The sequence below is a fragment of the Lagenorhynchus albirostris genome, chromosome 18 (assembly GCF_949774975.1).
Source record: "Lagenorhynchus albirostris chromosome 18, mLagAlb1.1, whole genome shotgun sequence".
In the NCBI taxonomy this organism is placed as follows: domain Eukaryota; kingdom Metazoa; phylum Chordata; class Mammalia; order Artiodactyla; family Delphinidae; genus Lagenorhynchus; species Lagenorhynchus albirostris.
This window is the reverse complement of record NC_083112.1, coordinates 63869552-63897003: the sequence shown is the minus strand read 5'-3', so window position 1 is coordinate 63897003 and position 27452 is coordinate 63869552. Positions and strand designations below refer to the sequence as shown.

Here is a 27452-nt window from a genome sequence, read left to right as displayed (position 1 = left end):
AACAGGCACTTGATAGAGTGTATACTCAATACTGGGGCATCATACGCAAAAATATGGCTTTATTACAAAGGATTCAAGATGGCAACTACTTAGAATCCAGTGCCAACACGGATTATAACAAATCCAGGGAGTATTTTGTTTTTCAATTATTCATAGAAAATTTAATCCTGATTAAGTATCCTTGGGCAGGAATTCATGGGTAGTTGATGACTGAAACCAGCATTTATGTGAAATGCTTCTGTTAATTTAATCTGTGTATACAGCTTAATTATGATTGGGGATTCAGTGTAAGAGAAATGAATTATATCAGGATTAAAACTTTAGTACCATATCACAGAGTACTTTCTCCTTCTTTCTTTTTCAACATGTAAACCAGCTTGTCCCTTCACCTAAGTGCTCAGATTTTAAAACCCTTTGTAAAACCAATGCAATGTATCTAAGTTTTTCATAAACTATCTGTCAAAAACGCTTTGCTAATCAAGCTAAAACCTAGCTAGAGCTAAAACAGAAGAAAATGGAGAATAACCCCACCCACAAATAAACAAAAGCTTATTCACTTAACTATGAATATATTTTATACTGATTTTCTGAAGTAACTTCATTTTCAATTTCTTTAACTCCAATACAAAATGCATTTTCCTTAAAGCATAAAAAGCAGCAGTTTTTAACCAGTGTATTACACTGATGTCATAACTGGACTTGGTTTAGACATGTATAAGCAAGTAATCATTTAACTGATTACTTTTTATAAGACTATCAAACCTGAGTTAATTATTGATATAAGATGAGGCATTATAAGTGGTGAATTTCTTACCAAAATATCATATAATTCTTTTCATCTTTATTTCCATATGGAAATTGCATAAATGACCTTATAACAACACTCTTTCTTGAAAGTTTATTAAGTATATCTCAAAACATTTATTACCTTTTTTTCAGTTTGGTACTGCTTAAATGCAGTCGTATAAATAACATGCTCTGCTTTCTTTGTTCAATTTTTCATACCAAAAGTATGAAAAGAAAAGTCACTGTATTTGAATCCTTATTGCACTCTGGTAAATAAATTTACTTTTCCTCTAAAGAAAATCAAGTATCAGAAGTGAGGGCGACTTTTGTGTCCAGATGATATGGTCAGTGGCAGTGTTACTGAGGAAAGTGAAGAAACTTCCCAGTAAAGACTGTGGGATAGAAAGAGTCTGTAGAGAATCACCATGGAAACAGATTGGCAAAGGATAACGCCTACTGTAATGACCTGAAAAGAAAAGAAAGAGAATGCTTTACTGCATGCAAAAACAGAAATTATATTCATTTTATCATGGACCTATAAATACTTTACACATATATAAACTTATATATACGTTATATAAATATATATAAATAAAAAACTGTATCTGTCCCATCTTTACTGTGTGTACGTTTTGTAAAAGAAATTTTCAATAGGAAAATGAGACTAATGTTCAACTATAATTGTTCAAAAGTAAAATTCCTTTAACAGTTAGTTTATAGATGTCAAAATAAGACACAAAAGAATAATTTGCTAAACCATCTTCTCAGGGTGCATGCACTAAAGAAAGTAATAGGAAAAATCAGACTCCTGGCTAATCTAGTAATAGGAATAATATTCCTAATCTAGGAATAGGAATAAAGCATGCCCCTACCTGAATGCTGGAGAGTGCTCTAAAAGCCCTTTCCGAAATTCTCAAGTCACTTCTCTATTTTTGTAGACTACCTTCCTATCTATTTACCCTTTGTAAATACCTCAGGTTCAAGAAACATTTGTGTGTTCAACCGCACACTGCATTGCTTGTAAAGGGCTCCTGGCAGAACTCCACTTCGAAATGATGGAGTAATTCACCTAAGAAGGTAGGTATCAATACAACCAAAACGTGGCATACTTGAGCATGGCATTCCAGTCTGCAGGCTGTTAAAGCAACTAGACTGACTTTTAGAAAGCTGTCTTGATTTTTAACATTATGTAGCAAAAAATCTTAATCATTTTTTCTTAACTACAAAGATGAGTTATAAATTTTATAATTTAATTTATAAAACAGTATTATGAAATTGGCTAAGAATAACAAAAGCTATTTTCCATCATTCTGCTTATAAACTAAATTTAAATACTCACTGGTTCAATATTTTGTTTCAAAGTTTTATTTTAAAGAATCCAAGAAACCGCTGAATGGATAAACAGGCCTTTCCTACTTTAATAATTTCCCAATAAAGACTACAAAAAACTATTTTGATCATGTATATTATTTACCTTATCTCTTTGGTAGTCATTAAAAATGATAGAAATGCATGCAAGACCTGGATGGCACAAAAACCACAAGATACAGCCCTGAAACAAATGAAAAATAAGTCAAGTAAGCGCAGCTATGCTTTGTTTTCAGAATGTACCAGGTAAATAACATTACCAGCATATTTAGGAGGTCATGATTGATCTCAATTGGCCTGTACAGTAGAACTTGCAATAAAATGTAGAAATATATCTGCTATTGTTGTGACAATGATATTCTGTTTCTAATCAAATGGGTGTTTTTGGAGTATTTAAAATCTTACATCTTCCTCATACATATATTTTGAGGTTTTGATATATAAGTAACAAATCTGAGAAAAACAAGGTACAAATGTGTAATATTTCTATAAAAAACAAATAAGAATATACATTCATATTTGCATATAGATACACAAAGAAATTCTGTAAGAATACACAAAAAACTGACTAGCAGCGGTTACCTGTTTGAGATTTAGTACAAAAGACACAGAATTAGGCGAGTAGGAATGGGAAACTTTTTAACACTATACTTTTCAAATATATATGTTCTATTTATCCTAGAACATGGCAACTTATCCTTTTCCAAAATTAAATTTGAAATAAAATAATAAGTTAATACTAGTAGCTGTTGAAATGCTTGGTATATTGAGGTTATAAGAAAAAAAAACAAGATATAGAAAAATGTGTTCACAATGCTACTATTTGTATAAAAGTGAAGGGAAATATAAATATATATATATTTTTGAATTTTATTTATTTTTTTATACAGCAGGTTCTTATTAGTTATCCATTTATACATATTAGTGTATATAGTAATATATTTTAAATTCTCTAAAAAATAAATTAGGAATTAATAACAGTGATTATATGAGGAGGTGATAACTGCATAGATGGGAGAGAAGAAACACGTTTGCTGCTTTTTAAATACTTTTGGATGTTTGAACCTATTCAAATAGTTATATTAAAACATATAAAAATTAAAGTTTAAGAAAAAAATTTTGTACTGTTTTAAACATAGAAGAAAAGAAGAAATTTAGTTTTTAAATACCTGAGGTATATACTAACTTTTGAAACAATAAGCACTACTGTCTCTGGGAAGAATTCCAAAGTGAAATGGCATATCCTTGCCTGTTTGGTACTCAGAGGCCTGACATGGGTTCCTAGGGCTGCAGCAGCAGCTTTAAAATGCTCCACATCTGGAATAAAGAAGGAATTTGGCCCTCCTCCGTCTCAGCCTCGTTTTACTGAGACTGTCAACTAGGGTGGGCTGACCAAACTGCTTATCAGAATGGTGCTTTGAGTTGCCAAGATGATGGGTTACGGATTCTCTCAATCTGACCAAAAAAATATAACTTTCTAGGAAGGAAGGCTTCTATAACGTTACTGACTCAACCTGTCTCCTGATCTTTTCCTTTATTAAATGGGTACAGAAAAAAAATCCATTTGCCTTTAGATCTCACTAGCATAAGAAGGACACAACAAGGGGGAATGAAGTAAACATGATCTCATATGGATGACATGAAATGGCTGAAACATAGTATGCACTCAGCCTCCTGGCTCCCTCTGCTTATGCTGAAGGACGGCTCTTCATAGTTTGTTATAAAACATTGCATAATTCTGGGAGGAACAGTTCATAGTCCATTAATGACTGTTTTTTGAGACATGCAAACCGTATCCTAATTTTTTTATTAAAAAAATTCTGATACTACAGAAAAAATGTAAAATCCCTATTGATAAAGAAATTATAATACAGGCAAAACGGACCTGCCAAAGATTACATGGAAACTACTGTTTCATGAGTTCTGCAAAATGGGGATAATATCATCTATCTCTCATAAGTTATGAAGATTAAATGATTTGAAGCACATAGAGTACCTGGCACGTAATAAAACCTTACTAAATATTAGCATATGGTGGCTCCTTAACTTCCCAAGTAAAGCAAAATGAAGTTGATAATGTGAAGAAGTCATTTTCTAACCAAACCCATACTTTGGCAAAAGTGATATAGAACTCCCTCTTGAGTGTACTTCTTTCCACTGTGATGATCTGGTAGAGTCCACAGCCTAAAGACAACGCTAGGCAAATTCTTAAAACAATTAGAAGGATCCCTGCTAAGTTGTGGTGTGAATGGTGGCTGTGAGGACTGGTATCTTCAAACTGTTCCCAAAGTAGCAAAATACTCTGTAAAAAACAATATTTAGAGAAAAAAGTCATGTCTACTTACAGTAAGGTACTTTTTTCAACTCTTTTCTATATCCCCTTAACCAGTATATAAACATTCCTAAGAGGCTCTAAGATTTATCAGACTATATAAGGTGTTGATTAATAAAGCACAAGCAGTTTTTCCTTCACTGATACCCTCAGCTGGAGAAAAGGGATTGTAATCAAACGAGACCACGTGCAAGAGATAAAAAATGCTACTGTTACCAGGATTCAAGTAAGACAGCTCTAATGATGAAAATAAGTCGAAAAGATGAAGAGAATAAACATAAAACTTTCTTCTAAATCTCTTTCTTACTTCAACACCTTATTAGGAATCAAACCGTTCTGCATTCAAGCCCATTATCTCAGGATAAACTTTCAAATATCTCAGTATCTTTTGTAATCCAGAAATTAACAAGTCAGAATTGTTGATTTCAGACCTCATTCTTTTCCCACGGTAACTTCCCTGGGTAAAGGAGAGGAGATTTTCAATGTCCAACATAGCATCCAGGGCACAGTTACTTATCCTTATTTGTCTGTTCACCTTTTTTACCATATTGTTACTATCCCAGTGTAAAGCTCGCAAGTTCTTCATTAAGCTGTTCTGTTTACTGCTATTCAGTAGAAATCAGTGCCCATATTGCCTTCACCTTTACCAAACAGCAATCACTTCAATTACGATAATTTTCACCATCACACGTGTCAGTGGCCCTCTGTGCTCCCTTCATTTGCCAACTCAGCCTTCAGAATTGGGTCTTCAGTGGCTTCCAAAGAATTTAGGTCGAAACTCCATTATTAAATCCAATTTTAGGCTTTATGGGGTTTACCAGCAACCACTTCCTTTCCTCATTCTCAAATCTTCCACCCTAATTTTACTCCAGCTACCATTCTTGCTAGGTGAACTCTTTTCTCATCTTGCACACATAAATTTCCTTCTTGAAACAAAAATTAGATCTTTATTACAGAAATTCATTCCTCTACGCCAAATTATACCCGTCTGATTCCTTAACTTGCATTTCTAAACGTAACTCTTTACAACAAAGAAGTGCTATTATAGAACTACCATTTCCTGCTATGTGAGGTAATGGATATGTTAACTGGCTTGATTGTGGTGAACATTTCATAATCTATAAATATATCAAAACATCAAGTTGTATACCTTAAATCTATACAATTTCTATTTTTCAATTATAACCCAATAAAGCAAAAAAACCCCCCAAACTACTATTTCCCATGATTCACATTTTTACATATTCATACTCCCATATTTTCACATACGTATGCTAACGCAGGACCTGTGGAATACACTGTACACATTTACGTGATCTCTTGTTGCCTGTCTCGTTCCCCCTAGTCTGGCTGCTGTTGAGAGTCAGGGCCATGTCTAATACATTCTTCACAAATGCTCACATAAACTCTAGGGTAGTGTTATAATGTCAATTTGTATTTGTTTATGATAATGAATTTAAATTGCAATGAAATAATGAAAATTCAATTTTTAAAACAGTTATTGAGAAATGAGAATTTAACCTGATATTAACACTACTCTCCATAAATCCTGGATCAAAAACATTAAGTTGGCAGAACTTACCCTTACTTTAATCACCCCTAATTCAGTTCTTTCTCACTAGCCCTCCCATCCTGGCATTATCTCCTTTTTAAATATCAATATCTGTGATATGGTCTCTTTCTAAATCAATCATGTAAATTCAATAAACCTTCACTCAGCACCTAAGGTACTAAAATAAGTACTAGAGGTAGATGGGCACAGGCCTTACCCTTCACTAGTGAGTTTTTCAATTTATTTAATGCATTAAAACTTAGATTATGATGTCCTTTACAGAGCCCAGATGTATATTTCATTTTCATCTATAGCTGATGGTCACAAACTCAATACAAATTTTTATGTTTATAGCTTTCTTCTTAATTTTTATAAATCCATTGTACGTAGGCATATGGAGATCCTAGAATAATGTCTATAGGTCACTATAGAGAAAAACAAAAAAAAGGCATAGAGGACTCTTCTAAAAGACCAAGTTTGTTTTTACATTTGTTTTCAAAAACAAGATCCTATTCTTTTTTATTCTACGTTTTGTTTTTTCTTTAATCTGATATTCACTTGAATTCTTTCATGTATAAAGTAGATTCTGGCCAATGAATGAATCTCAAATTCATTAACTGACTCATTTAATATTGAGTACTTACTAAGTGTTAGGAAATATGAAAGAAAGCTCTTAATTAGGAAATGAGAATCTAACTGAATATTAAATATACTGCACTGAAATAATCTGATAGGAAGCTCAGATTCAGGTAAATTACAATGAAATTCTACAATATACATATATCAGCACTCAGAAAATTAACAGGTTATTTATCTATCACTCTTTTTTTTTTTTTTTTTTTGCGGTACGTGGGCCTCTCACTGTTGTGGCCTCTCCCGTTGCGGAGCACAGGCTCCAGACGCGCGGGCCGAGCGGCCATGGCTCACGGGCCTAGCTGCTCTGCGGCATGTGGGATCTTCCCAGACCGGGGCATGAACCCGCGTCCCCTGCATCGGCAGGCAGACTTTCAACCACTGCGCCACCAGGGAAGCCCTCTATCACTCTTTTTTTTTTTTCCCATTTTTTAAAAATTGAAGTATAGGTGATTTACAATGTTGTGTTAGTTTCTGATGTACAATAAAGTAATTCAGTTACACATATATATACATATTCTTTTTCAGATTCTTTTCCATTATGGTTTATTACAGGATATTGAATATAGTTCCCAGTGCTATACAGTAGGACCCTGTTTATCTATTTTATATATAGTAGTGTGCATCTGCTAATCCCAAACTCCTAATTTATCCCTCCTTCTCCCTCTTTCCCCTTTGGTAACCATAAATTTGTTTTCTATGTCTGAGAGTCTGTTTCTGTTTTGTAGATAAATTCATTTGTGTCATATTTTAGATTCTACATATAACTGATATCATATGGTATTTGTCTTTCTCTTTCTCACTTACTTCATATATGATCTATCACTCTTTAAATTCATAGTTTAAAATGACACAAATTCCTCATGGGTCCCAGGTTTCTTGACATGAGATATGTTCAAATTTGCATTTCTCAATATTGCAAAGCAGAAACATTTAGTATCACTACTAACCTGTGTTATGACAATGAAGACAGCAATGCCAGTGGACGCAGGAGTAGAATCCCACTGGAGAGGTCTGCTCTGAGACTTCTTCATTCTGACTATTGTCCAACCCATGCATAGACTCAGAAGTAAGTATAACATTTGAATTTGGGAAGCGATGTCAAAAACTAATGGGAAATGAAAAGCAAAGTCAACTGAGTTTTCACAATACGAAGAATTTTATCCTTTTTTTTTTTTTGGTCACACTGCGCAGCTTGCGGGATCTTAATTCCCCGACCAGGGATTGAACCTGCGTCCTCAGCAGTAAAAGCATGGAGTCCTAACCACTGAACCACCATGGAATTCCCAAATTTTATCCTTTTTGCATTGAGAATATAATTATTTTATTAACCACAAAAGACAGGCATTTTAAAAAAGAAACTGATGAAATTCAATGAGATATTCATGTATAATAATTCTAAAGAATTAAAATTTTGCCATTAAATTTGTAAACTTTCTGAAAATAGTTAAAACAATGGCAATACTCCTATTTTTAAAAATATATATGTGTCCATATCATATCTTTATTAAGGCCAACTTTAAATCTCTTTGTGTTTCTTATTCTTCTTAGTTTTTCTAATTACAATCTATAACTCACTGCTTATGAAAAGAAACAAATTTTAAATATAACTTCTGCAATGTGGAGAATACTTCTGGGTTGTTAATTTTTTTTGGTGGCTGACCTATAATATGAAGAGTATTTTCTAAACCTGTCAATAAGAAATAGCATGACAATAAAACGCAGAGCTGCTGTAACATCCAATTATGTTGGCCCTAGTGTCAAGAGTCCTGAAGACGAATGAAGCGCTCCATGCATTAGTGTGATGTGCCACCCGGTGGCCATCGCTTACACTGCAGGGGAAGCTGGCTGTGGTAGAAAAGACGCAACGAAACCGCCTGCACCCAGTTCAGTGTGACAAGAAAATAACAAGCAATAATACTTCAACTGCCATGTGTATTCATTTTAGAAGTTCTATTTACTGATTTTTTAAAAAATTATTACTTTTCCATCGGAGTGTATTTTGATGTGGATTTTGGGATAAACATGTGATCACAATTCAATAAAATAAAACTTTCTTCAAATTGCCATTTATAACTTCGATGTCTATGACTTTTATTTCTTTTATATAAAGATATTCTTAGAGAAACAGATAAAACTAGCTGTAGTATCAAACTTATATTAAAAGTTACAAGCCAAAAACTTATTAATAATAGACCTTTTCAGCTTTATTTTGCCATATTTTTCTCCAGCTCTGCCACCCAAATTAAAACCAGATACTTTACATTTATGCTTATATACTTGTAATAGCGAATTCTAATACTGAACTGTCACTACACTTTAATGATATAAAGTGCCATGGCCTTTCAGAACAAGCACAATTTTCTTACACCATAGATTTTAAATGACTGTGATGCTAATTATTTTTATTAAACATTTCACAAATACATATTCAGTTATTTAAAGAAGTTAGCCAAAGGAATATCCCTAGATGAGTTGCTAATTAGCAAAAACAAATACTGGGGAGGAGGGAACACTGGCTCATTTCTTTACATACTAAGTAATGCACATATTGATATAATACCATAACTGTGAGGGTAGGTAGACACTGCTTATCTGTTCTTGAAAAATAACTAATGTAGATAAAATACACAGATGACACAAAAACCCCATTCTGTGGAATTTGATTAAAAATCTTCATTAACCAAACCTGTTGTCAGAACTACCAAAAATGATCAACATTGATTTATTGCAGTTTTTTTAAAAAGACTTTTGCTTTTAACTTACCATGAAGATGCCAGACAGCCTAAAACACTGTTTTGAATACAGTAGACACTCACAAAACTTCAAAAGTCCTTGATTTTAGTAACAGCTTTGCTACTGATGGGTCTCTGTGTGCTTTGCCTCTTTGGACCACAATTTCTTCATCTAAAATGCATAAGCTAAATTATTTCTATGCTCTGTCCAGCTTTAAAACTCTAGGATTCTCTTAAACATCCTGAGTCATCTAAGAGAAAATAGGGGTTGAAACCAGGGTTCTAGTAATGTCAAAAAAGGAGAAGCAACTCTTGTTCATGCCCAAGAGGTAAACAGTATCCATCCTCTTCACAAGGAAAAGGAAAGGTTCTAGAAGTTTTAGAATCTTAAAATAGGCAGCAAGATCAGGATAAGTGGGTCCTGAGATGTTTATGGAGATTACCATAAGATACCCTATTAAAGAGTGAGGAGACTAGAAGAGAAATATGGAAATATAAGGAAAGTAAATCCTAGAATGTCTTCATTTTCAGAATCTGCTTTTTTAGAGCAAATCTTAACTTGTTTTTCAGGATTGAGAATGGCATATGACCTGATGTCCCTCTAAAGTTCCCTTTAAAAAGTCATGATTATAGGAACTTTTAGTTTTTCACCATCATATTTAATTGAAAAACTACTTCACAAAAGTTCCTCTTATAAATTAAAGAACAAAGCTGAGAGGTCAGCTCAATTACAGGTATACTCTATGGCTCTGGGTTAGAAATAGAGACAAAAGAGTCACAAAAGGGATGAAAAAGAGAAAAAAAACCTTTAGCTTTGTGGTCAGCAAATTTGGGTCTAAATCTTGGCTCTACCATTCACTAGCTGACTGACATTTGGGAATGTACTTCCTGTCACTGAGCCCAGATTCTTTATCTGCAAAATAGGGATAAGCATATCTACTTCACTGAGTTTTTATTGAGGACAAAAATGAGAGAATGTGGGAATCTCCTGGTGGTCCAGTGATTAAGACTTGGCCTTTCCAATGCAGGGGGTGCGGGTTTGATCCCTGGTCGGGGAGCTAGGATCCCGCATGCTTTGCAGCCAAAAAACCAAAACATAAAACAGAAGCAATATCGTGACAAATTCAATAAAGACTTTAAAAATGGTCCACATGAAAAAAAAAGAGAGAATGCATATAAATATGCTCTAAAGACAATGAAGAGCTCTACACATTACCTATGACTAAGAAGAAACTAAATAGGATATGTGGAAACTAAATGTATAACCTTGTTTCCAGTTGAGCTGAATCTAACCAACCTTGGATAAAAAAACTGTATTATGACAAAAAGTAATTGACAAAAAAGGAAAGCATACAAGAAGCAGACAGCAAGTTTATGTTTTAAAAAAACGCTCAGTAAGATACTCACATTCTGCCAAACTTCCCATAAAAGGTACCCCTATTCCATCTTTGGAGTAACTGAAGAATTGAAGAGGAGAATATTAGCATCAATTACAAGTGTGAAAAAAATCATTCATAATCAAAGCAAGCATAATTTTGGTGGACTAATTAGGATTAATTAGACGTAATGATGAACACAGTTTTAATGGTTTTGAGTTACCTGGAGAAATGAATGTAATTAGCAAAAGCTGAACCAGCTTGTAACAGCAATGCAGTTGTCAGAACCTTTAAAACCACGTGCATGGGTCCTCCTTTCTTAATAGCCTGCCACAATGATTGCGCATAAATGCAAGCAATCACAAAGTACACTAGGACTAGGAGGAAAAAGAACTCATGTAACCCTGTGAAGAGAAGAAAGGAACAAGCCAGTTATAGTGTTGGGTTGCTTTCAAACCTTCCCATCAGTATATTTCCAGAACTTGCTTTTTAACTGAAGTCATAGCATTTACTTTTGTAAAAGAAAAAAAAGGAAGACTGTTGAAACAAGTAATTTTCTACTTTAGGATACAGTTTTAACTAAAAGAACGCAGATTAAACTGAAGTCAATCTATAAGAAATCATATTGGTCAGGGAATAAGCCCAAAGACTAACCACAAGATCATAGTTTTGGTCGAAACAGTAAATTAAAACAATGATTTCAGCATTCAGTTAGATATGCTTTTTTACCCCCCAAAGTGGATTTCTTTTATAAGACGTTTAAAAATGGATTTAGTCAGTCAACAGGAGTTTTATATACCCTGACAATGATTCTCGAAGTGTGAGCCCGGTGCCAGCAGCACCATCAGTAGGGAAGTAGCTAGAAAGGCAGATTCTTGGGACTCAGCCCGTATCTACTGAATCAGAGATTCTGGGAGTGGGGCCCAGCATTCTGGCTTTAATAAGTCCTTCAGTGATTCTGATACAGCTAAAGCCTAAGAACGAAGCCCTGGAATGTATCATAACCTTAAATTCCCATTTGGACAAAGCGTCAAAATACCTGTCACGACCAGGCCTCCTTCTGAAGTAAATGGCATTCAGCTCTGTCAAAGAGGAAAACCTATGGAGACCATGGGACTCCACTCCACAGGTGACTGAAACTGAAACACCTGACCTAGTGGCTACCAATCCAAAGACTAGTCACTGGCCAGCAGCATCACTTGGTTCTCAGATACGAAGCCAGTCATGTTCTCTTGGGACATCAAACCACAAAACATAGAAAGGATGAGGCAAGAGAAACTGGAGTTGAAAAGAGTTGATGATGGAGCAGGCCAAAGGAGTCAAACCAGGCCATGATGAAACCAAAATTCTGGGCAAGCAGAAATTTTGAATGAGCAGAGGGAGCTGGTTGGTAGAGACAAGAACAGAGCATAGGAATGTGCAGATTTTATATTAAAAATGGTCCCAGTCATTAAGCAGCCTCCAGTTTCTACCAGCAGCTTTTCAGTAGTCTTCACACATCCTCAAGATAAACACCCCTTTTTCTGTGTTACCTGGAATCTTTTGACTGTGTCTTCATTTTTCGGAAATTTCAGAAAATTTTATAACGAACCAGGGGCCAGCTTTGAGTTTAATGGCTTACATTTACTTGGTTACATCTAAACCTAGTCCCTAATATTAGGGCTTTTATATTCTATCTAAATAACACTGGATATCGTGACAGTGGCTGTAGCTGTCTCCATTGAATCTGTGTATGAACGTCTAAACTGTACTCACTTCCATTCCAACTGTGACCCCTGAATCTGCTCTGGCTTCCCATGTGGGATAAACTCCAAACAACAGGCAGAGAAGGGAATATTTACATTGTATGGAAAATAATTTTAGAAAAGTAATCCAGAAGATGCAAACAGTAGGAAAAATACTCAATAAACAGTTCAATCTCAATCATGTTTTTGGCGTTGTTAGGAGAAAGAGAGAGAGAGAGAAAGAAGTATTTCAGCCACTGGGTGTCTCTCTTGCTCTACGTACATAAATGTTGATGGTCCACTTCTCTAGTCTAGGTGAGAAAGTATGTTTAGACTTCAGGAAGAGAATATCAAAGAACAGAATGGGCATATTTTCTTTTAAAATTCCTGAAACAGAGGCGTATTCTAGCTTTAGAAATAATGGGACAATAAACCTGGGATTGTTATAGTAATGGAACAAGGCAGAAAATAAGCTAAACATATTATAACTGTGTGTCAGTAAAAGTATGCTATCCTGTGTTCTGAATCTGTTTTCACCTTTTCTTCTTAGTATAAAGAATGAAATATGGCATTCTATTTAAATTTTTATTTATTTATAATACTTTACAAAATATTCATTACAAGATAAGGTTTCAGACGCTATTAGCTTAGAAATGCACCATGAAAAGAAAATCCCAGACTATTTATTGAGAACCAGAATAATATAGGAGGAAGGGACTTTTGAAAATAAGACACATGTCACGAGCAAAAAATGTTTTAGGATTATTCAAGATTAAATGTATCTTCCATAAAAAGCTAACACGGTAACCAAAAAATTATTTCATTGAGATAATATATTAAATAACTTGAACTAGGACATTTGTCCTACATTTTGCTCATTGCATTTTGCATAAATTATTCCTACCTTTACCCTGATACTTTAAAGATAAAACTCTGGGTCTGCACTCAAGTGTTCTTTTAAATAAACCACCTCTAGGGAAAAAAGTCTTGTTTTTTTTTTTTCTCTTCAATCAACTTTACTTTTGTTCTGCCACCATCCTTCACAGGAAAGTAATCTACGTTCACCTTGAAATTAAAATCTAATTTTAAAACAGGTGGAGGGCTTCCCTGGTGGCACAGTGGTTGAGAGTCCGCCTGCCAATGCAGGGGACACGGGTTCGTGCCCCAGTCCGGGAAGATCCCACATGCCACGGAGTGGCTGGGCCCGTGAGCCACGGCCGCTGAGCCTGCACGTCTGGAGCCTGTGCTCCGCAACGGGAGAGGCCACAACAGTGAGAGGCCTGCGTATCACAAAAAAAAAAACAACACAAAAAAAAAACAGGTGGATACTAGGTATTAAAACTTACATATACACAAAAGAAGAAAAACACTCTTAAATGAGCATGCAGTAGGTGACAAACACTTATGTTATAAGGGAATGAGCAGATTTTAAGGCAAACTTAACTGGAAGCACTGGCAAAATTCAGTAGGAAGAAAACTTCCAGGACAGCTTTAAAAAAATTCAGTTCTGGCTAAATGATGGGAGATGGGAGAAAATAGGGTAAGAAAAGGAGAGAGTCAATGGGTCATGAGGCAGCCCCTGGAACACTCTCGCCTACCTGTGATGCTTGTTGTCTCAGAACCCCAATGGCCATCCTACCTTCAAGGGTCTCAAGATAAATCCTGATTAGTCTAAACCAATTAGAGAAATTCCAATATTCCCCTTTCCCAAAGAGGTAAACCTAACCCTTTACTTCGACATGTTGGTTTACCCTTATCACCTTTCTGATACCTTCACTTACATTTCTCTTATGATGTTAGACAACAAGGTCACGTGTCGAGTTCTGGCCAATGAAATAAGGGAGCTTCTGGGAAAGGTTTCCTTGCTCTTAAAAAAGAGACATTGAATTTTGCAATTGCCTAGATGTACGGCCCAGACTGCTGCAGTTAACTTTGAATATGAGGGAGCTGACAAAGCTGACAGTCAGAGGATAACAGAGTAGGATAATGTTAAATAAACTACCCTGAAGAAGCCTCAGAAATTATTGTCATGTAAGAGAATTAATTTCCTTATTGTCTATACCACTTGCATTAGAGTTTTCTGTTACTTTAAGTTACAGAGCCAAAGGTAAGATCCAACCCATTATCTTTCAGGATAACGGAGGAGAAAAGGGAACAAGAGAAAATAATAAACATATCTGGAATCTTCAGAACAGTGAGATGGCAGGTGTGACAGAGCCTGTAATACCATTCCAATGAAAACCAGTCTACTTTAGACAATAATGCTTTAATTCTCAGGATTCTGAGTACTTCTTCTTTTGGTCTCTACCAATCACAAATACAGTTAACAAGGATTCTAAGTTTTTAAGAGGTAGTTTTATTTTATTCTACCTTGAAGCATGATATTCCTATGTAGTATTTTGTCAAGTAGCATCAAACTTGCCTTAGTCTACATTCAAAAAAAACCCCTCCAAAACAAAAAAACCTAAGTCTGTAAAATACAGGACTAACTAAAGTCTCGTAGATATAAAATACATAGCTGGTTTGAAAGAAAACAAACTGTAAGATTTAACCAGAGTAGCATATAACATTAATTGTAGCTTTCTGCACCAGGTTATTCTAATTCAAACCTCTAAGATACATGCTTTAGCAGTCAATTCTCAGTAAAAAGCATAGCAAATCAATTTTCTCTACTTAGGGCAGAAAATGAGTCAAATGAGGAAAAGTTTCTAAAATGAACTAACTGGGAATTATTCCCTGGAAACAAATTCTATACCTGAGGCTACAGAATAGGAAGAATCCCTCTTAAGGCTCTACGCTGAAACCAGCACATTACCAAAACAATGTGGAATATGGACTTTTAGCTAAGTGGTTCTGCACATTAGAATCAACTCCAGAGCTTTGACCAACTACAAGTGCCTGGCTTCCACTCCAAAACCAAGTCTCTCTCTCAGTCTCTGGGGGTGGACATCTGTACTTTTTCCAAAGCTCTCCACATGCATACACAGTGACAGGTTGAGAACCACCGATTTAGACTTCAATGTAGAATTAATCATAGTTTAAGGCATTTAAATAATAAAATGATGTGATCCTTGGAAATTATGCCAGACATCTAGCAATGAATACTTCTGAGTACTTATGGCACTTTTTAATAATCAATCCCTACAGATTAGCCTTGCACAGAATCCCATGCTTAATGAAAATCCATGTTATAGTGAAATTTCTTCCCTCATTTAAATACTCCTGGTGACATGACCAAAGTAACTTTCCCCATTCTAGTATAAGAAAGACAGATTTTAGACATACTATAAGTATCAAATCAAAATCAGTCACAGGAGAAGACAGGTCAAAAGGAGTCAGGACTAAGAACTGAGTCAGAATGGTTAGTGGGAACCCTAAAGAAAAAGCTAGCCATAATTCAGGGTGTTGAAAAAAACACTAGAAGACATGGGCAAGGTTCAGGATGAGCCAGGGTAAGGATGACTGACATTCAGTAGTCCAAGCACCACACAGGGCACAAATGTCATTGCTTTATGGCCTACGGTCAAAGTTCAGATATCAAACTGGGAATGAGGAAAGAGTCCAGAAATGAGAGCCTAATAAGGAGGCAAGAAAAAGAATATCAGGATCCAGTGAGTCTCATGGATCCATACAATAAACAAAACCACCTCGAGCCTCCACCCTCCTGCCTGAAGGCAGGAGGAGGAAGGGCTACCAGATGTGGACTCCACTAGAGGCAGTAGGGTTTGCATGTACAGTGACTACAGAAGAGCATTACTTCCTGCTGAAGCCTGACCAGTCCTAAAGATAAGTGTCATATGAAATAATAAAGCCTTATGGTTAAAAGAAACCTTAAAAGCAAGTTAATCCAACCACCCATCCAATGCTATCACTAGACCTGGGTTTCATCAATGCCTTTCCAAACTATGTAAAATAAATGTCAGTATCTCTTACTAAGATAAAAGAAATGGTAGGACAGAATTAACTTTCAATAATGATCTACATTGATCCAAAATAGTATCAAGTGAAATTTAACCTTCACATTCATTTGCACTCAAAAACAATTATGTCATTTCCTTCACAGTAAAGACTTTTAGAATGAATTATTTTTAAATGTTTAGGACCCCATTCTGTCACTATGTAAGTATTTTCTCAAACTAAAGGATATTTTTTAAAAAGTTTCTTTCTTCATACATTAAGTCACTTGTGACTTATTGTTTATAACACAAGCTCCTTGAGTTGCTTTTCTAGCTGTGGCAATTTACACTTTGAGCTTAACAACTGGTTTAGTCTAATGTGGCCTCAACTCCTGGCCTACCTCCACCCACTCACCTTGATGGCAAATGTAATGCAATGGGATTGAACTTTCCTCTAAGCAGACTGACTCTTCCAAGTGGGTAATGAACTCATGAAGAGGTAAACACCTAACCCTTTTTTTGACAGATGGCCTAGAGATTTTAGTTTTCGTTCTGACATGTTAATTTACAAATCCATAATATTTTATAGCATGTCCACCATTAATCACAAGAAGTCATTCATTTCTGTTTGGGCTAGGAATTCACTTCAGTAGGGCAGAACATAAAATTTTGTCAACCTAAAATTTTGATGAAATATTTTATGGGAGTAGATTTAACTTTGGAAAGTTTTATCAATTTTAATCATTTCAAAAATGGTTGCAATCTCCAATAAAGGCAACCCCTAAATATGTTCAAACAACCTAGTAAAGGACAGCTATACAAAGTAGTGGAGTTTCTATCTCACTTAATCACTGGGTTACTAATTTAGACTGCTCAGTTTCTTAACATTTTTCTGTTTATAAAAATAAAGCTAGCTTATCATAAAAACAAAAAGATTTAGAATGTAGAAACTGAAAATTATCCATAATTCTACCACCCAAAATATGGAAACAATCTGTTACTATTCTTGTACTTCTGTTTATTCTCCGCATTTTTTAACACACTGAAACCACACAATACAAAATTTCCAGTTCTGCTTTAAAACTTAATAGTACAGCTGTTACAATTCTATAAGATTTATTTAACCATTTGTCTACTGTTGGACACAAGTTGTTATTAATTTTCAGTATTTTAAAAACATAACATGAAGATACTTGTGCATAAATCTTTTTCTGTATTTAGGACATATATTTAAATACATATTCTTACCAGATTCTCCAGCACTGAAATGATCAAATGGATTCCCTTCAGCATCCGGGTTTAGTAACATCATTTCAAATGGGATATCTTCCACCTGAGAATTCTCATTGTCCTCTTTGCACGTATACTTGTCTGCATAGAACACGTGCCACATTTGTGGATATGGAATCTGAGACACTGTCAGATTATGTTCAGTCTGATTCATGGCTACTTTAAAGAGAAAAAAAATAGCACTTTCAAAGCAAAATTCTCAAATGTATTCATTGTTTTAGTCACATAATCAATTTGAAATGAGAATTCTTTTGTTTAGTTCTTATTGTCTCAGTAGTCCAAGCCCTGATGTAGTATTGGAATAAGTTCTGTAAGTCATAAAGCAGGTAAAAATAATGTATTTTAACCAACCAAAGGAATCACTATAAAAGTTCTATGAGATACCACAAATGACTAGAATAGTTTCACTGAAACTCTGAATTTCAATTTTAAGTATTTTCAAAGTTTTCAAGTGAGTTAGCAACACTAAAAATTTTTTTGTTGTGGTGGTAAAATATACACAATACAAAAGTTACCATTTTAACCATTTTTAAGTGTACAGTTCTCTATTAAGTATATGCACAATGCTGTGTAGCCATCACAGTAACATTTCTGAAAATTACTTAAGTTAAATTTAAAATGGAGCATTCAACTTTGGAAATTATTATATCTAAAAACTATGACTGACAAACACCTGCAAAAGATTTCCCAAAATCTCTTCCTGATTTGTTATTCTTTAAAAAGGTACTAAAAGTCAAAAAATAGAAGTTACAGGAATATGAGTTGTTATACTGGGTCACATCTATATAGTGTGTTGGGCTGGGGTGGGAACTCATGAATGTTGGCCTCACACAGACCTGTGCTTGCACCCTGGCTCCAATCCTTACCGTCTATATGACTTTGGGCAAGTTACATAAGCAATGACACTCACTTTCTTCATCTGTAAAATGAAGATAATACAGCAAAGAGCTGATGCAAGGACTAAGTTATATGAGTCACTTAACATGGTATCTGTCATATAGTAGTTGCTGAATAAAGGTTAATTGTCCTTTTCCTTTCTTTAAAATATGGTGATTATACCAGTAAGTGGTTCTCAATCCAGGGCAATGCTACTCCTCTGCAGGGCATTTGAAAATACGTAGGGACAGTTCTGTTGTCACAGCAATTGTTCTCAACTTCAAGATACTTGAAGCGGGGCTGTGCTAAACCTCATACAATCCAAGCTTACGTGACAAAGACCCGTTCTGTCCAAAATGCCAGTAGCACCCCCTTTGAGAAACACTAAATGATGTCTAAGATCCCTTCTCAATCTAAAACTATGATTCTGACCTAAGAGAAACTCACTACTACCCTGAATGTTGTAGGAAAGTGGCGTCTCAAACACTATGTGTAATAAAGACAATGGAAGAGTTAGAGAAGCAAGTCTTACGAATCATATTCATTACTTAACCTCTCTAAATTTCTTTCTTCAGTAGTAAACTTAAGATACTTGCCCTATCTGACTCAGAGTTCTTGTGAGGAGCAAATGAGACAGTATATGCAAGTCCTGTGTGGAGTCTGATTCTCTATAAAGTAGAGTATTCTTAAAATATATGATTATGTTGGGTGCAATTCCCAAGTCTAGATTGCCCCCACTGCATGCCAGTCAGTCTTGATCTTTTCCTCAACTGAAAAAATGAAACTTTTTAATAAATAAAATACATTTCTTGAGATAACTGGAAATTTGTATATGGAAGAGATTTTAGAGGTTATTATGAAATTATTCATTTTCTTAGATGCAGTAATGGTATTGTTATGGTAATGGTTATGGAGAAGAATGTCCTTACTCTTATAAGATGTATGCTGAAATACGGTGAACTGCTCAAGGCACCCATAGCTTATTTTCATTTCAGTTAAAAACAAAAATCACACACATACAAACATAAAGCAAATATAACAAAATATTATTGATAAAATTATTAAATCTAAGCCAAGGATATACAGATGTTGGTTGTACTATGCTTTCAACTTGTATGTATAATTGAAAATTTTCCTAATAAAAAGTTGGAGAAATATTATTTATACGTTGTCTTTATAAATGAGATACAGATTTATCTTGTCAGAATTCAAATTTTGAGGACTTAAACTTTACATTTGGGAATTTCATTAATAGTAGTTAAACTGGACAAGATGATTTTGTTAAGAATACCACAGCACTGTTTTTTTGGATAGCTTAATTTAGCTGACATTTATACTGTTTTTCTTACTGCACAGCTTCTAGAAAAAAGTAGCAAAGACTCTAGTTTCTGTTAAATTGATGACCTTTAATAAGAATTCAATATATGATCAATAGCAGCTCAGAAATAAGGCTTTTGAAATGTGCAGCTCAAAATTATGTAATCTGGGCTTCATTATATAAAGGCTTTGCTGTGTTGAGGTTTTATCACTTGCACTTTTTCTCTTAGATAAAACAATATAAAAATTTAATCATTATATTTTCACCAATACACTTTTTGATGTTTCATTTTAAATTATGTAGATCTACATCAAATAAAAACAAAAGTGTGCTTCATAAAGTGATATTGGCCTCAGTTTTTGTCTTGCTGCCTTTTTCAGTACGCCTAGGAAATAAGCCTCTTGACAAAACTGCATGTTCATTGTTTTTGAAACAAAAGACTACAGCACAGCACGCTTATTGTATGCTGATGTAATGAGTACCTCAAATATTAACAAAACTTGAATTGCAGAGAATGGTGTTGAAAGGCTAATCGCCCAATAATATTATAGAGGAAATGAATACTGTTAACAAAATTACCCAGAATAATAAAATACTAACACCTTTAAGCGATTTATACAATATACCAAATGTACAAGAGGAAATATATGCATATGATGTAAAAAGATAAATTTTTTTGCATATAAACTCACCATTTTCTGTGCATTTAAATATCTTCTTTGTTTGCTTTAAAAACTTACAAAATAGTTTTTATCATTTAAAAAAATCTGATGTTTTATGAATTAATGAAAGAGAAAAAACCAAAAGTAAGACTGAAAAATAATTTCTCAAATATTAATTTGGGAGAATGTATAATCACAAGCAACATTCAACACTGAGATTTTTCAAATCTACTAATCTTTTCATAGTTTACAGCAGCAATAAGGTTTTACATAGGAGTTAGGCATAGTTAATGGGCTCATCACCAAGTAGGTGAAAGGCTACTAATTCTTAAAAGTCTCATTAATGGTCAGGAAATGAGAATTATTTCTATAAGGAATTATTTTCAAATACGTGATACTACTACACTGTCATGAATTTAAGGATATGCTTTTTGTTTCAATGCATCAACGCTTTTAAATGACAATATACTATAAATATGAAAATAATATACAAAAGTTGGAGAATACAGATTTTGTTAAGACTTGGCTTTTGTTAAGGGAAAAAGAACTGATTACATATGTAGAAAGTGATATATATGTCATTAGTACTCAATTTATTTCAGACCTCCAAATTTAACAAAAAATCTTCATTCCTCAAAAATTCCAGTTTCCAAAAAAAAAAAAAAAAAAATTCCAGTTTCCTGAGATCTTCCGTTCCAACAATTCCAAAGAATACCTTTGCACTCAAGAGTAGGGAAGAGGAAGGGAAAACAGAAAAAGAAACAACAGCAAGAGGTTTTATAAATTATAGCTCTCTACATATGCAACTCCACCTAAAGAGTCATAATTAGAATCACAGCATTTTAGGACTTTTAGGAAGCTTAGAGAAAACTAGTCCAACTTCCTTGTTATACAGATAGGTGAAGTGCAGCTCAAAGATAACAAGATCTTATTACAAGTTACTAGCAGTGATTCTCAAGTTTAGCTGTCGTTGCAATGCAGCAAGTCTCTCTATATACGTAAGTTCTGTGACTGAAGGTATTTGACTGATAAAAAAAAATTATGTTTTTGCAAGCGTATATAGTATATGGTATAATATTGATCATGTAATATAAGAAAACAAATCGATTCCTATAGCTCAAAGCTTTCAACTGTCTGATAAGTTACTATTTCATTTAATTTCACTTTATTTTATTTGGCTGCGCCGGGTCTTAGTTGCGGCACTTGGGATCTTCCTTGACGCATGTGGGATCTTTAGTTGCTGTGTGCAGGCTTCTATCTAGTTGTGGCCTGTGGGTTTTCTTTCTCTAGTTGTGGTGCGCAGCCTCAAGAGCACGTGGGCTCTGTAGTTGAGGCACGCGAGCCTCTAGTTGAGGCGCTCGGGCTCGGTAGTTGTGGCGTGCGGGCTTAGTTGCCCCGCAGCATGTGGGATCTTAGTTCCCCGACCAGGGATCGAACCCACGTCCCCTGCATTGGAAGGTGGATTCTTTACCACTGGACCACCAGGGAAGTCCCTGATAAGTTTTTAATAGAGAAAGAAAAAGACTTTGAGGTGCGAAGTACAAAGCAAATGACCTACTAACCAAAATCCCCTCAAGCACTAAGTTCCATGACAATTCATCCTACAAATACTAAGTCAATACTTAACTGAGCACTAGTGTATCATAAATTCTCACTCATAGTACCATGTAACTAACATTCATAGTCCTTATCACAATAGCAGTTTCACACTTATTCACAGTGAACTTATTTATACCCTCAGCAGCCTTAAGGACTGTGAGAGTGTCAGTATTTTGGTCCCTTGATGTATCACTAGTGCCTAGCATAGTACTGGAAGTGCTGTGAATGAATGAATGAATGAATGAATAGACCAAAAGAGCCCTGCTACTCTCACTGATTGATTTTATAACAAATAAATAAAATGTAAACTTGTAACTAAAATAAATGCTGTGGAGGAGAACAACAGGCTCTAAAAACTCAAGTGTTAGTGGATGGACGAGCCAAAGAGGGCAAGGAAGAAAAAGCAGAGGAAAAGCCTGTGCAAAGGCCCAGGGTGGCAATCAAAGAACACCTGTGCTACAAATAAAATGAGGCACAACGGGGCAGTGCTGTGAGATGAAGCTGGGGTCGGGGGTAAGCAACAGCCAGACTCGGACGGCTCTGCTGATCAGATTAAGGAGGGCCGCCTTTGTCCCAGAGCAGTAGGAACCCACGGAAGTACTGAAGGGCCTGGTGAGGATGCCAATGTGACATGATCAAACCTGCCATTCAGAAAAATCACTCTGATTCCAGAGGGGGACCGGCATAGCTGCAGTGGCCAGGTAGGAGCTACTGCAATAGTACAGGCGAGAGATTACGGCAGCCTGGAATAACATGGTGGGGTTAGAGATGAAGAAAAGTAGATGAATTCAAGAGATACTGAGAGGTAACTTACGAAACAAGAAGGGGATAGAGAGGTCAAAGAGGGCAGTGTTGGAAGACTCCTTGGTTTCTAGCTTATCCCCTAGACAGATGGTGGTGCCAGTTCCTGAAACAGGGAACACTGGAAGAGGACCGGGCTTGGATGGGCAAGGTGGCTGACATTATGAGAACTGGGAACAGAAGGCTAGAACTTTTTATACATATGTGCAACACCTAGATGATTAAATTGGGGTAGAAAGGAAAAGAGAATTGATAATGAGCATTTGTATGAATTTCCCAGATAAGTTCTAAAATTCAGGGTTGAGGTAAATAACTTTATGTAACTGTCTTTGATATCTGAATCCAGTCATTCAGGCTTCTTCAGCATACTGTCAATGTCATCTCACAAACCTAGACAAAAGATCCCCACAACGGGTGGCAATGACTGGGGACTTGTACTCTTATCCCTACTCAGGTTATGAGGGAACCAGACAGCTGCTAAGACTAAGACTGGATGTTTAGAAATGGCAGTGCTTTACTGACTAGACTGAAAGAAGAGTCAGAGACTCGTCATCATGCAGAACATGGTAGTGGAAATACAGGGGGGAAAGGGGAGAGGGATAATTCCTATTTTTTTCTCATGGATGTCTCATATTCCTAATTAACAACCAGTTAACTTCCAAGGGGTAAAATGGGTAGCATGGCATATGCTCTTCATCTCTATATTAAAAAGATCTGCACTCACTCTGGATGGCAAACACCCTAATGCATGGGACAGTGTTGATGAGAATGGAACAGCTCAAGAATTCAGGCAACTAGAATAATAAAAGTAGAGCCTCTCCAGAGGCAAACCTAGAGGTTTATAAATGATGTGGGGCTGGTATATTCTAAAATGACACATTGTGTCACCATATGACTTGGTCCCGAGTCCCAATAACATGTTGCAAAACAGCATCACTTGGGCTAAATTATACAATTAATTGAGATAATGCAAGCTTAGTGTTTAGCTCAGTGCTACCAGACAATAAGCATTCAACAAATGTTATCATTCACTCCATGCTGCCACTTGGTCAAAATATATCTGCCATATTGGTATGAATTATGTGACCTGTGAGAAGTCTGAATGTAGGAACGTACACCTTTATAAATTATCTGGATATTTTTTCAAATATTTTGAATAAGAGGGGAAAAAGGTATTCTATCTTTTGATCAAGGAAAAGATTAGTTTCCTTAAACTTTAGCTTAAAATGTACTCAACAGAGTGTGATATGTGCTATGCCATGAAACATCTAGATATGTAAATACTATACTCCCGACATTAAGGAAGAAAAAAATATACATAACGATCAAAGAAAAAAGGATATACTCACTTGTCAACTGAGCTTTGGATAATTTTTCGCTACAACTATAACCGTGACCGCTTTCCTGCAGCTTTAGCCATTCCTGGGCTTGGAACAGGTAGAGTTTAGCTTCCTTTCCAATGGCTACTGCTATGTCATTGATTCTGACGCAGAGAAGAGCATGGTCACCTGGACATTAGAACAAAAATTATCAACTAGTTTGGTCTTGTATGGGACTGAGACGGTAGGACAATTCAATACCTCTATTTATCAAAATGGGAATTAAAAGAGCACAGTTTTTCTTAAATCTCATTTTAGCTAGGTAGGTCACATTAGAATGACCATCCCATTCAGATGCAAGTCAAGAGATTATTCACATTAATTATCCAAAACAATGTGTGGTGTTTCCTTATACTTCAGCTGATAACGCATGGTTTTTCACTGAATAAACAGCCACTTCTGTATGTAGACATTCACTGTGATAGAATTTTGCCTCATTTTACAACCACTCCACATCTTTAACACTTGCCTATAAACTATCCATAGAAATTTCCTGCCAAAATTTCTTTTGTTTTTTAATATAACATGGCTGTTAATATTTAATTATTTTTTAATATAAAAAAAAACATCTTATAGCAAGAAAGGTTAAATAAATGAGTTTTGGGGTAGACCTGATACAAAATTTGACATCTGTGACTTTTACAAAGGAATTTTCAGAACAATGTATGTTGTAAGACAACTATAGAATGAGCCTTGTTGCACACAGCAACTACATTTAAGGCCCAGGAGAGAAACAGCAAAAAGTAGTTGCCTCTAGGGAAAGGGACTCTGGGTGAGGAGAAGGGAAACAGGGCTGTTTTTTCATCTGAAGATCTTTTTATTCTCCTGTTTCTGTTGTTTTTACTATTATCACTTTGACTAAACATTTTAAATAAATTTAAAGTTATAGTGTGTATCAAAAACCGTCTAAGTCTCTGATATAAACTAATTACGTTATAAATTATCAACAGCCTTAAAAGTGACTCTAAGGCCCTATTAACATCTTAAATCACATTCTGAATTAGAGTTCATATTTCAGTACTGTATGGTCTTAGTATTATTATTTTCCTGAATTCGAATTCACTGAAAATTGGTAATAGTAAAATACACACACCCAAAAGATAGAAAGTGTGTATGTTAATATACTTGGAACACTCTATTCCTCAATCTTACCTGAGAAATCTGGATTTACTACATGTTTCTCCTCTATGTTTATCAGGTAATCACCATGAAATATCAGGGTTGTCTAAAACCTGTCTGGGAGTCACGAGTAACAAGCCGCGTCACAGCTTCCATACATGCCAGATTTTCTGGTAGTGTCCAGACTGTACCATTTATTGTAGTGACATTACTATCACTGTCAATAGTCAAAGTATAGTTACAGCCAGTTGATTAAGTAACTGAAAATGTTACCTAAAAAAATAATAAAACCCTCGAGTTTCTTCTTCATTCACCCAAGGTCTACTCCACAATAGATTTTGTTAAATGGATTGCATCTCCTTTTCTCAGTTATTTTTAAAACTTCAGATTAAAAATAATAAAGTTTCCCTTCCCTTCACACCAACAATTCTGTAATTCAATACTTTCAATTTCTTTCCCAACCAATTAGCTTCCTGTTTTTATTATCTTCTTCTAAGAATCCTCTCTAGGACAGTATTGTGATCTTGCATCTTTTAATGCTAAAGACTCTATGAATCAAGGATCCTAACCTCATCAAAGCAAATAATTATTTGAGATATAGTAGTAGTCAAATTAAGTAGTATATACCAAGAAAAACATCCAAATTTTGAGATGCAAATAAATAGGGCAAAAATTAGAAGGAATGCAGATTCATTCATTGAAGAATTATGGATTTTTGAGGGAGACCAGAAGGGAAGAATCGAATGCAATCTCATTCAGAAGGGCCACAGAGGATACAAATTATGAAGCTTCCAAGATACACTTGCACGCATTTCTGTAAAGTTAATTCTAGCCCTCGTGGTCCACAGTAAAGCTACTCCTTTCGTAGGGAGGTAACCAAACTGTCCCAGCAATTGTGACAACTAGATTATCAGGTGCTTTTGGGGAAGGGGTGGGTGATTCCAAAACCTCTCTGCTGCAAGTAGGTTTTAGCAAACTGATCTTAAGACAAAAAGAACAAAACCCAGGAAATCTAAGTTCTGGGACTTCACGAATTACGGTGCCTTAGTGTATACAATCAGGCTGAGAACGGAGCGAGCAAAGGATGCTTCTTTAAGCGAAGGATCTCGAAACTGGCAGCAGGAGAGTCATCAGCACATTCGTTAGGACAGGGAGGAAAGGGGAAACGGTCTTTTAGGTGCAGAACACAGCCACCAACCGGGGGAGGTGCTTACAAGGATCTGGGGAGCAGCAACACAGGGGCTGGCCATAAACGCATCCCACGATTCCGGGAAGCTGCGACGGGGGCGGCTGCCGGCCACGCGGGAAGCGCAGGTGAGCTGGGTGAAGTCCCCAGCCTCGCCGCCGCCGGCTCCCGGCTCCCCACGCGAGGCGGGGAGGGAGGGGCCGCGGGATGGGCCCACGAGCCTTCATCCCTCTCCCCGCCCCCGCACCTACCGTGGAACTCGAAGTGCCCGATGCTCTGGCCTTGAGCGTCTCGGGCCGCGGCGCTGCTGAAGCTGCCTCGCAGCGTCTTACCCTGGCTGCCGGGTGGCCACCAGCAGCAAGTGAAGGCCACTGCCAGCAGCCGCAGCCCCCCCATCCCCGCCTCCTGCTCGGCACTCACACCCTGCCCCTAACCGCCTGTGGCCGCGGCCCCACGTCTACAGCTTGAGATGGGGAGGTGAGGGGAGAGGGACCGGCGTCGCGGGCCCGCCCCCGGGGGCCTAATAGCCAATGAGGGGGCCCCTCCACCACGAGCCAAGGATACCCACCAATCAGAGGCTGAAATGGGCGGGACTGCAGATCTGCAAGTCCCATCACTCCCCGGCCTTTTGGCTAGTTCCCGCCTTTTTTATGGAGACTCAGGAGGATGTTGCTTCAGGTTACGGAAAAATTATTGCCCTCCTCTCCTCCGCGCGCGTGGTGCCATTGCGCATGCGCGGGCGCGCGGAACGGGCCCGAAAGGTTTCCAGGGATGTGTGGGATACGAAAAGGACTAAGAAACACACAACAGCAACGTTTCT

General features: G+C 36.3%; 1 protein-coding gene across 5 annotated transcripts; it reads right to left on the bottom strand.

The window, feature by feature from the left end:
• Positions 1-884: 884 nt before the first annotated feature.
• GPR180 (G protein-coupled receptor 180) lies at positions 885-27059 on the bottom strand. 5 transcript variants are annotated; one of them, XM_060128839.1, is made up of 10 exons: positions 26884-27059; positions 24298-24456; positions 17651-17851; positions 11006-11186; positions 10814-10863; positions 7622-7779; positions 4265-4456; positions 2261-2338; positions 1759-1855; positions 1116-1252 (listed from the first exon to the last, which is right to left on the bottom strand). In XM_060128839.1, the coding sequence occupies exons 1-9, from the start codon at positions 27026-27028 to the stop codon at positions 1766-1768; spliced, it is 1254 nt and encodes a 417-aa protein (XP_059984822.1). In that variant the 5' UTR covers positions 27029-27059; the 3' UTR covers positions 1116-1252; positions 1759-1765. The 5 variants fall into 5 exon arrangements, 4 of the variants coding, with proteins under 4 accessions (XP_059984819.1, XP_059984821.1, XP_059984822.1 ...); XM_060128840.1 differs by having other exon boundaries at positions 1759-1831; XR_009536679.1 differs by lacking the exon at positions 1116-1252 and adding an exon at positions 3324-3471 and having other exon boundaries at positions 1816-1855.
• Positions 27060-27452: the final 393 nt, after the last annotated feature.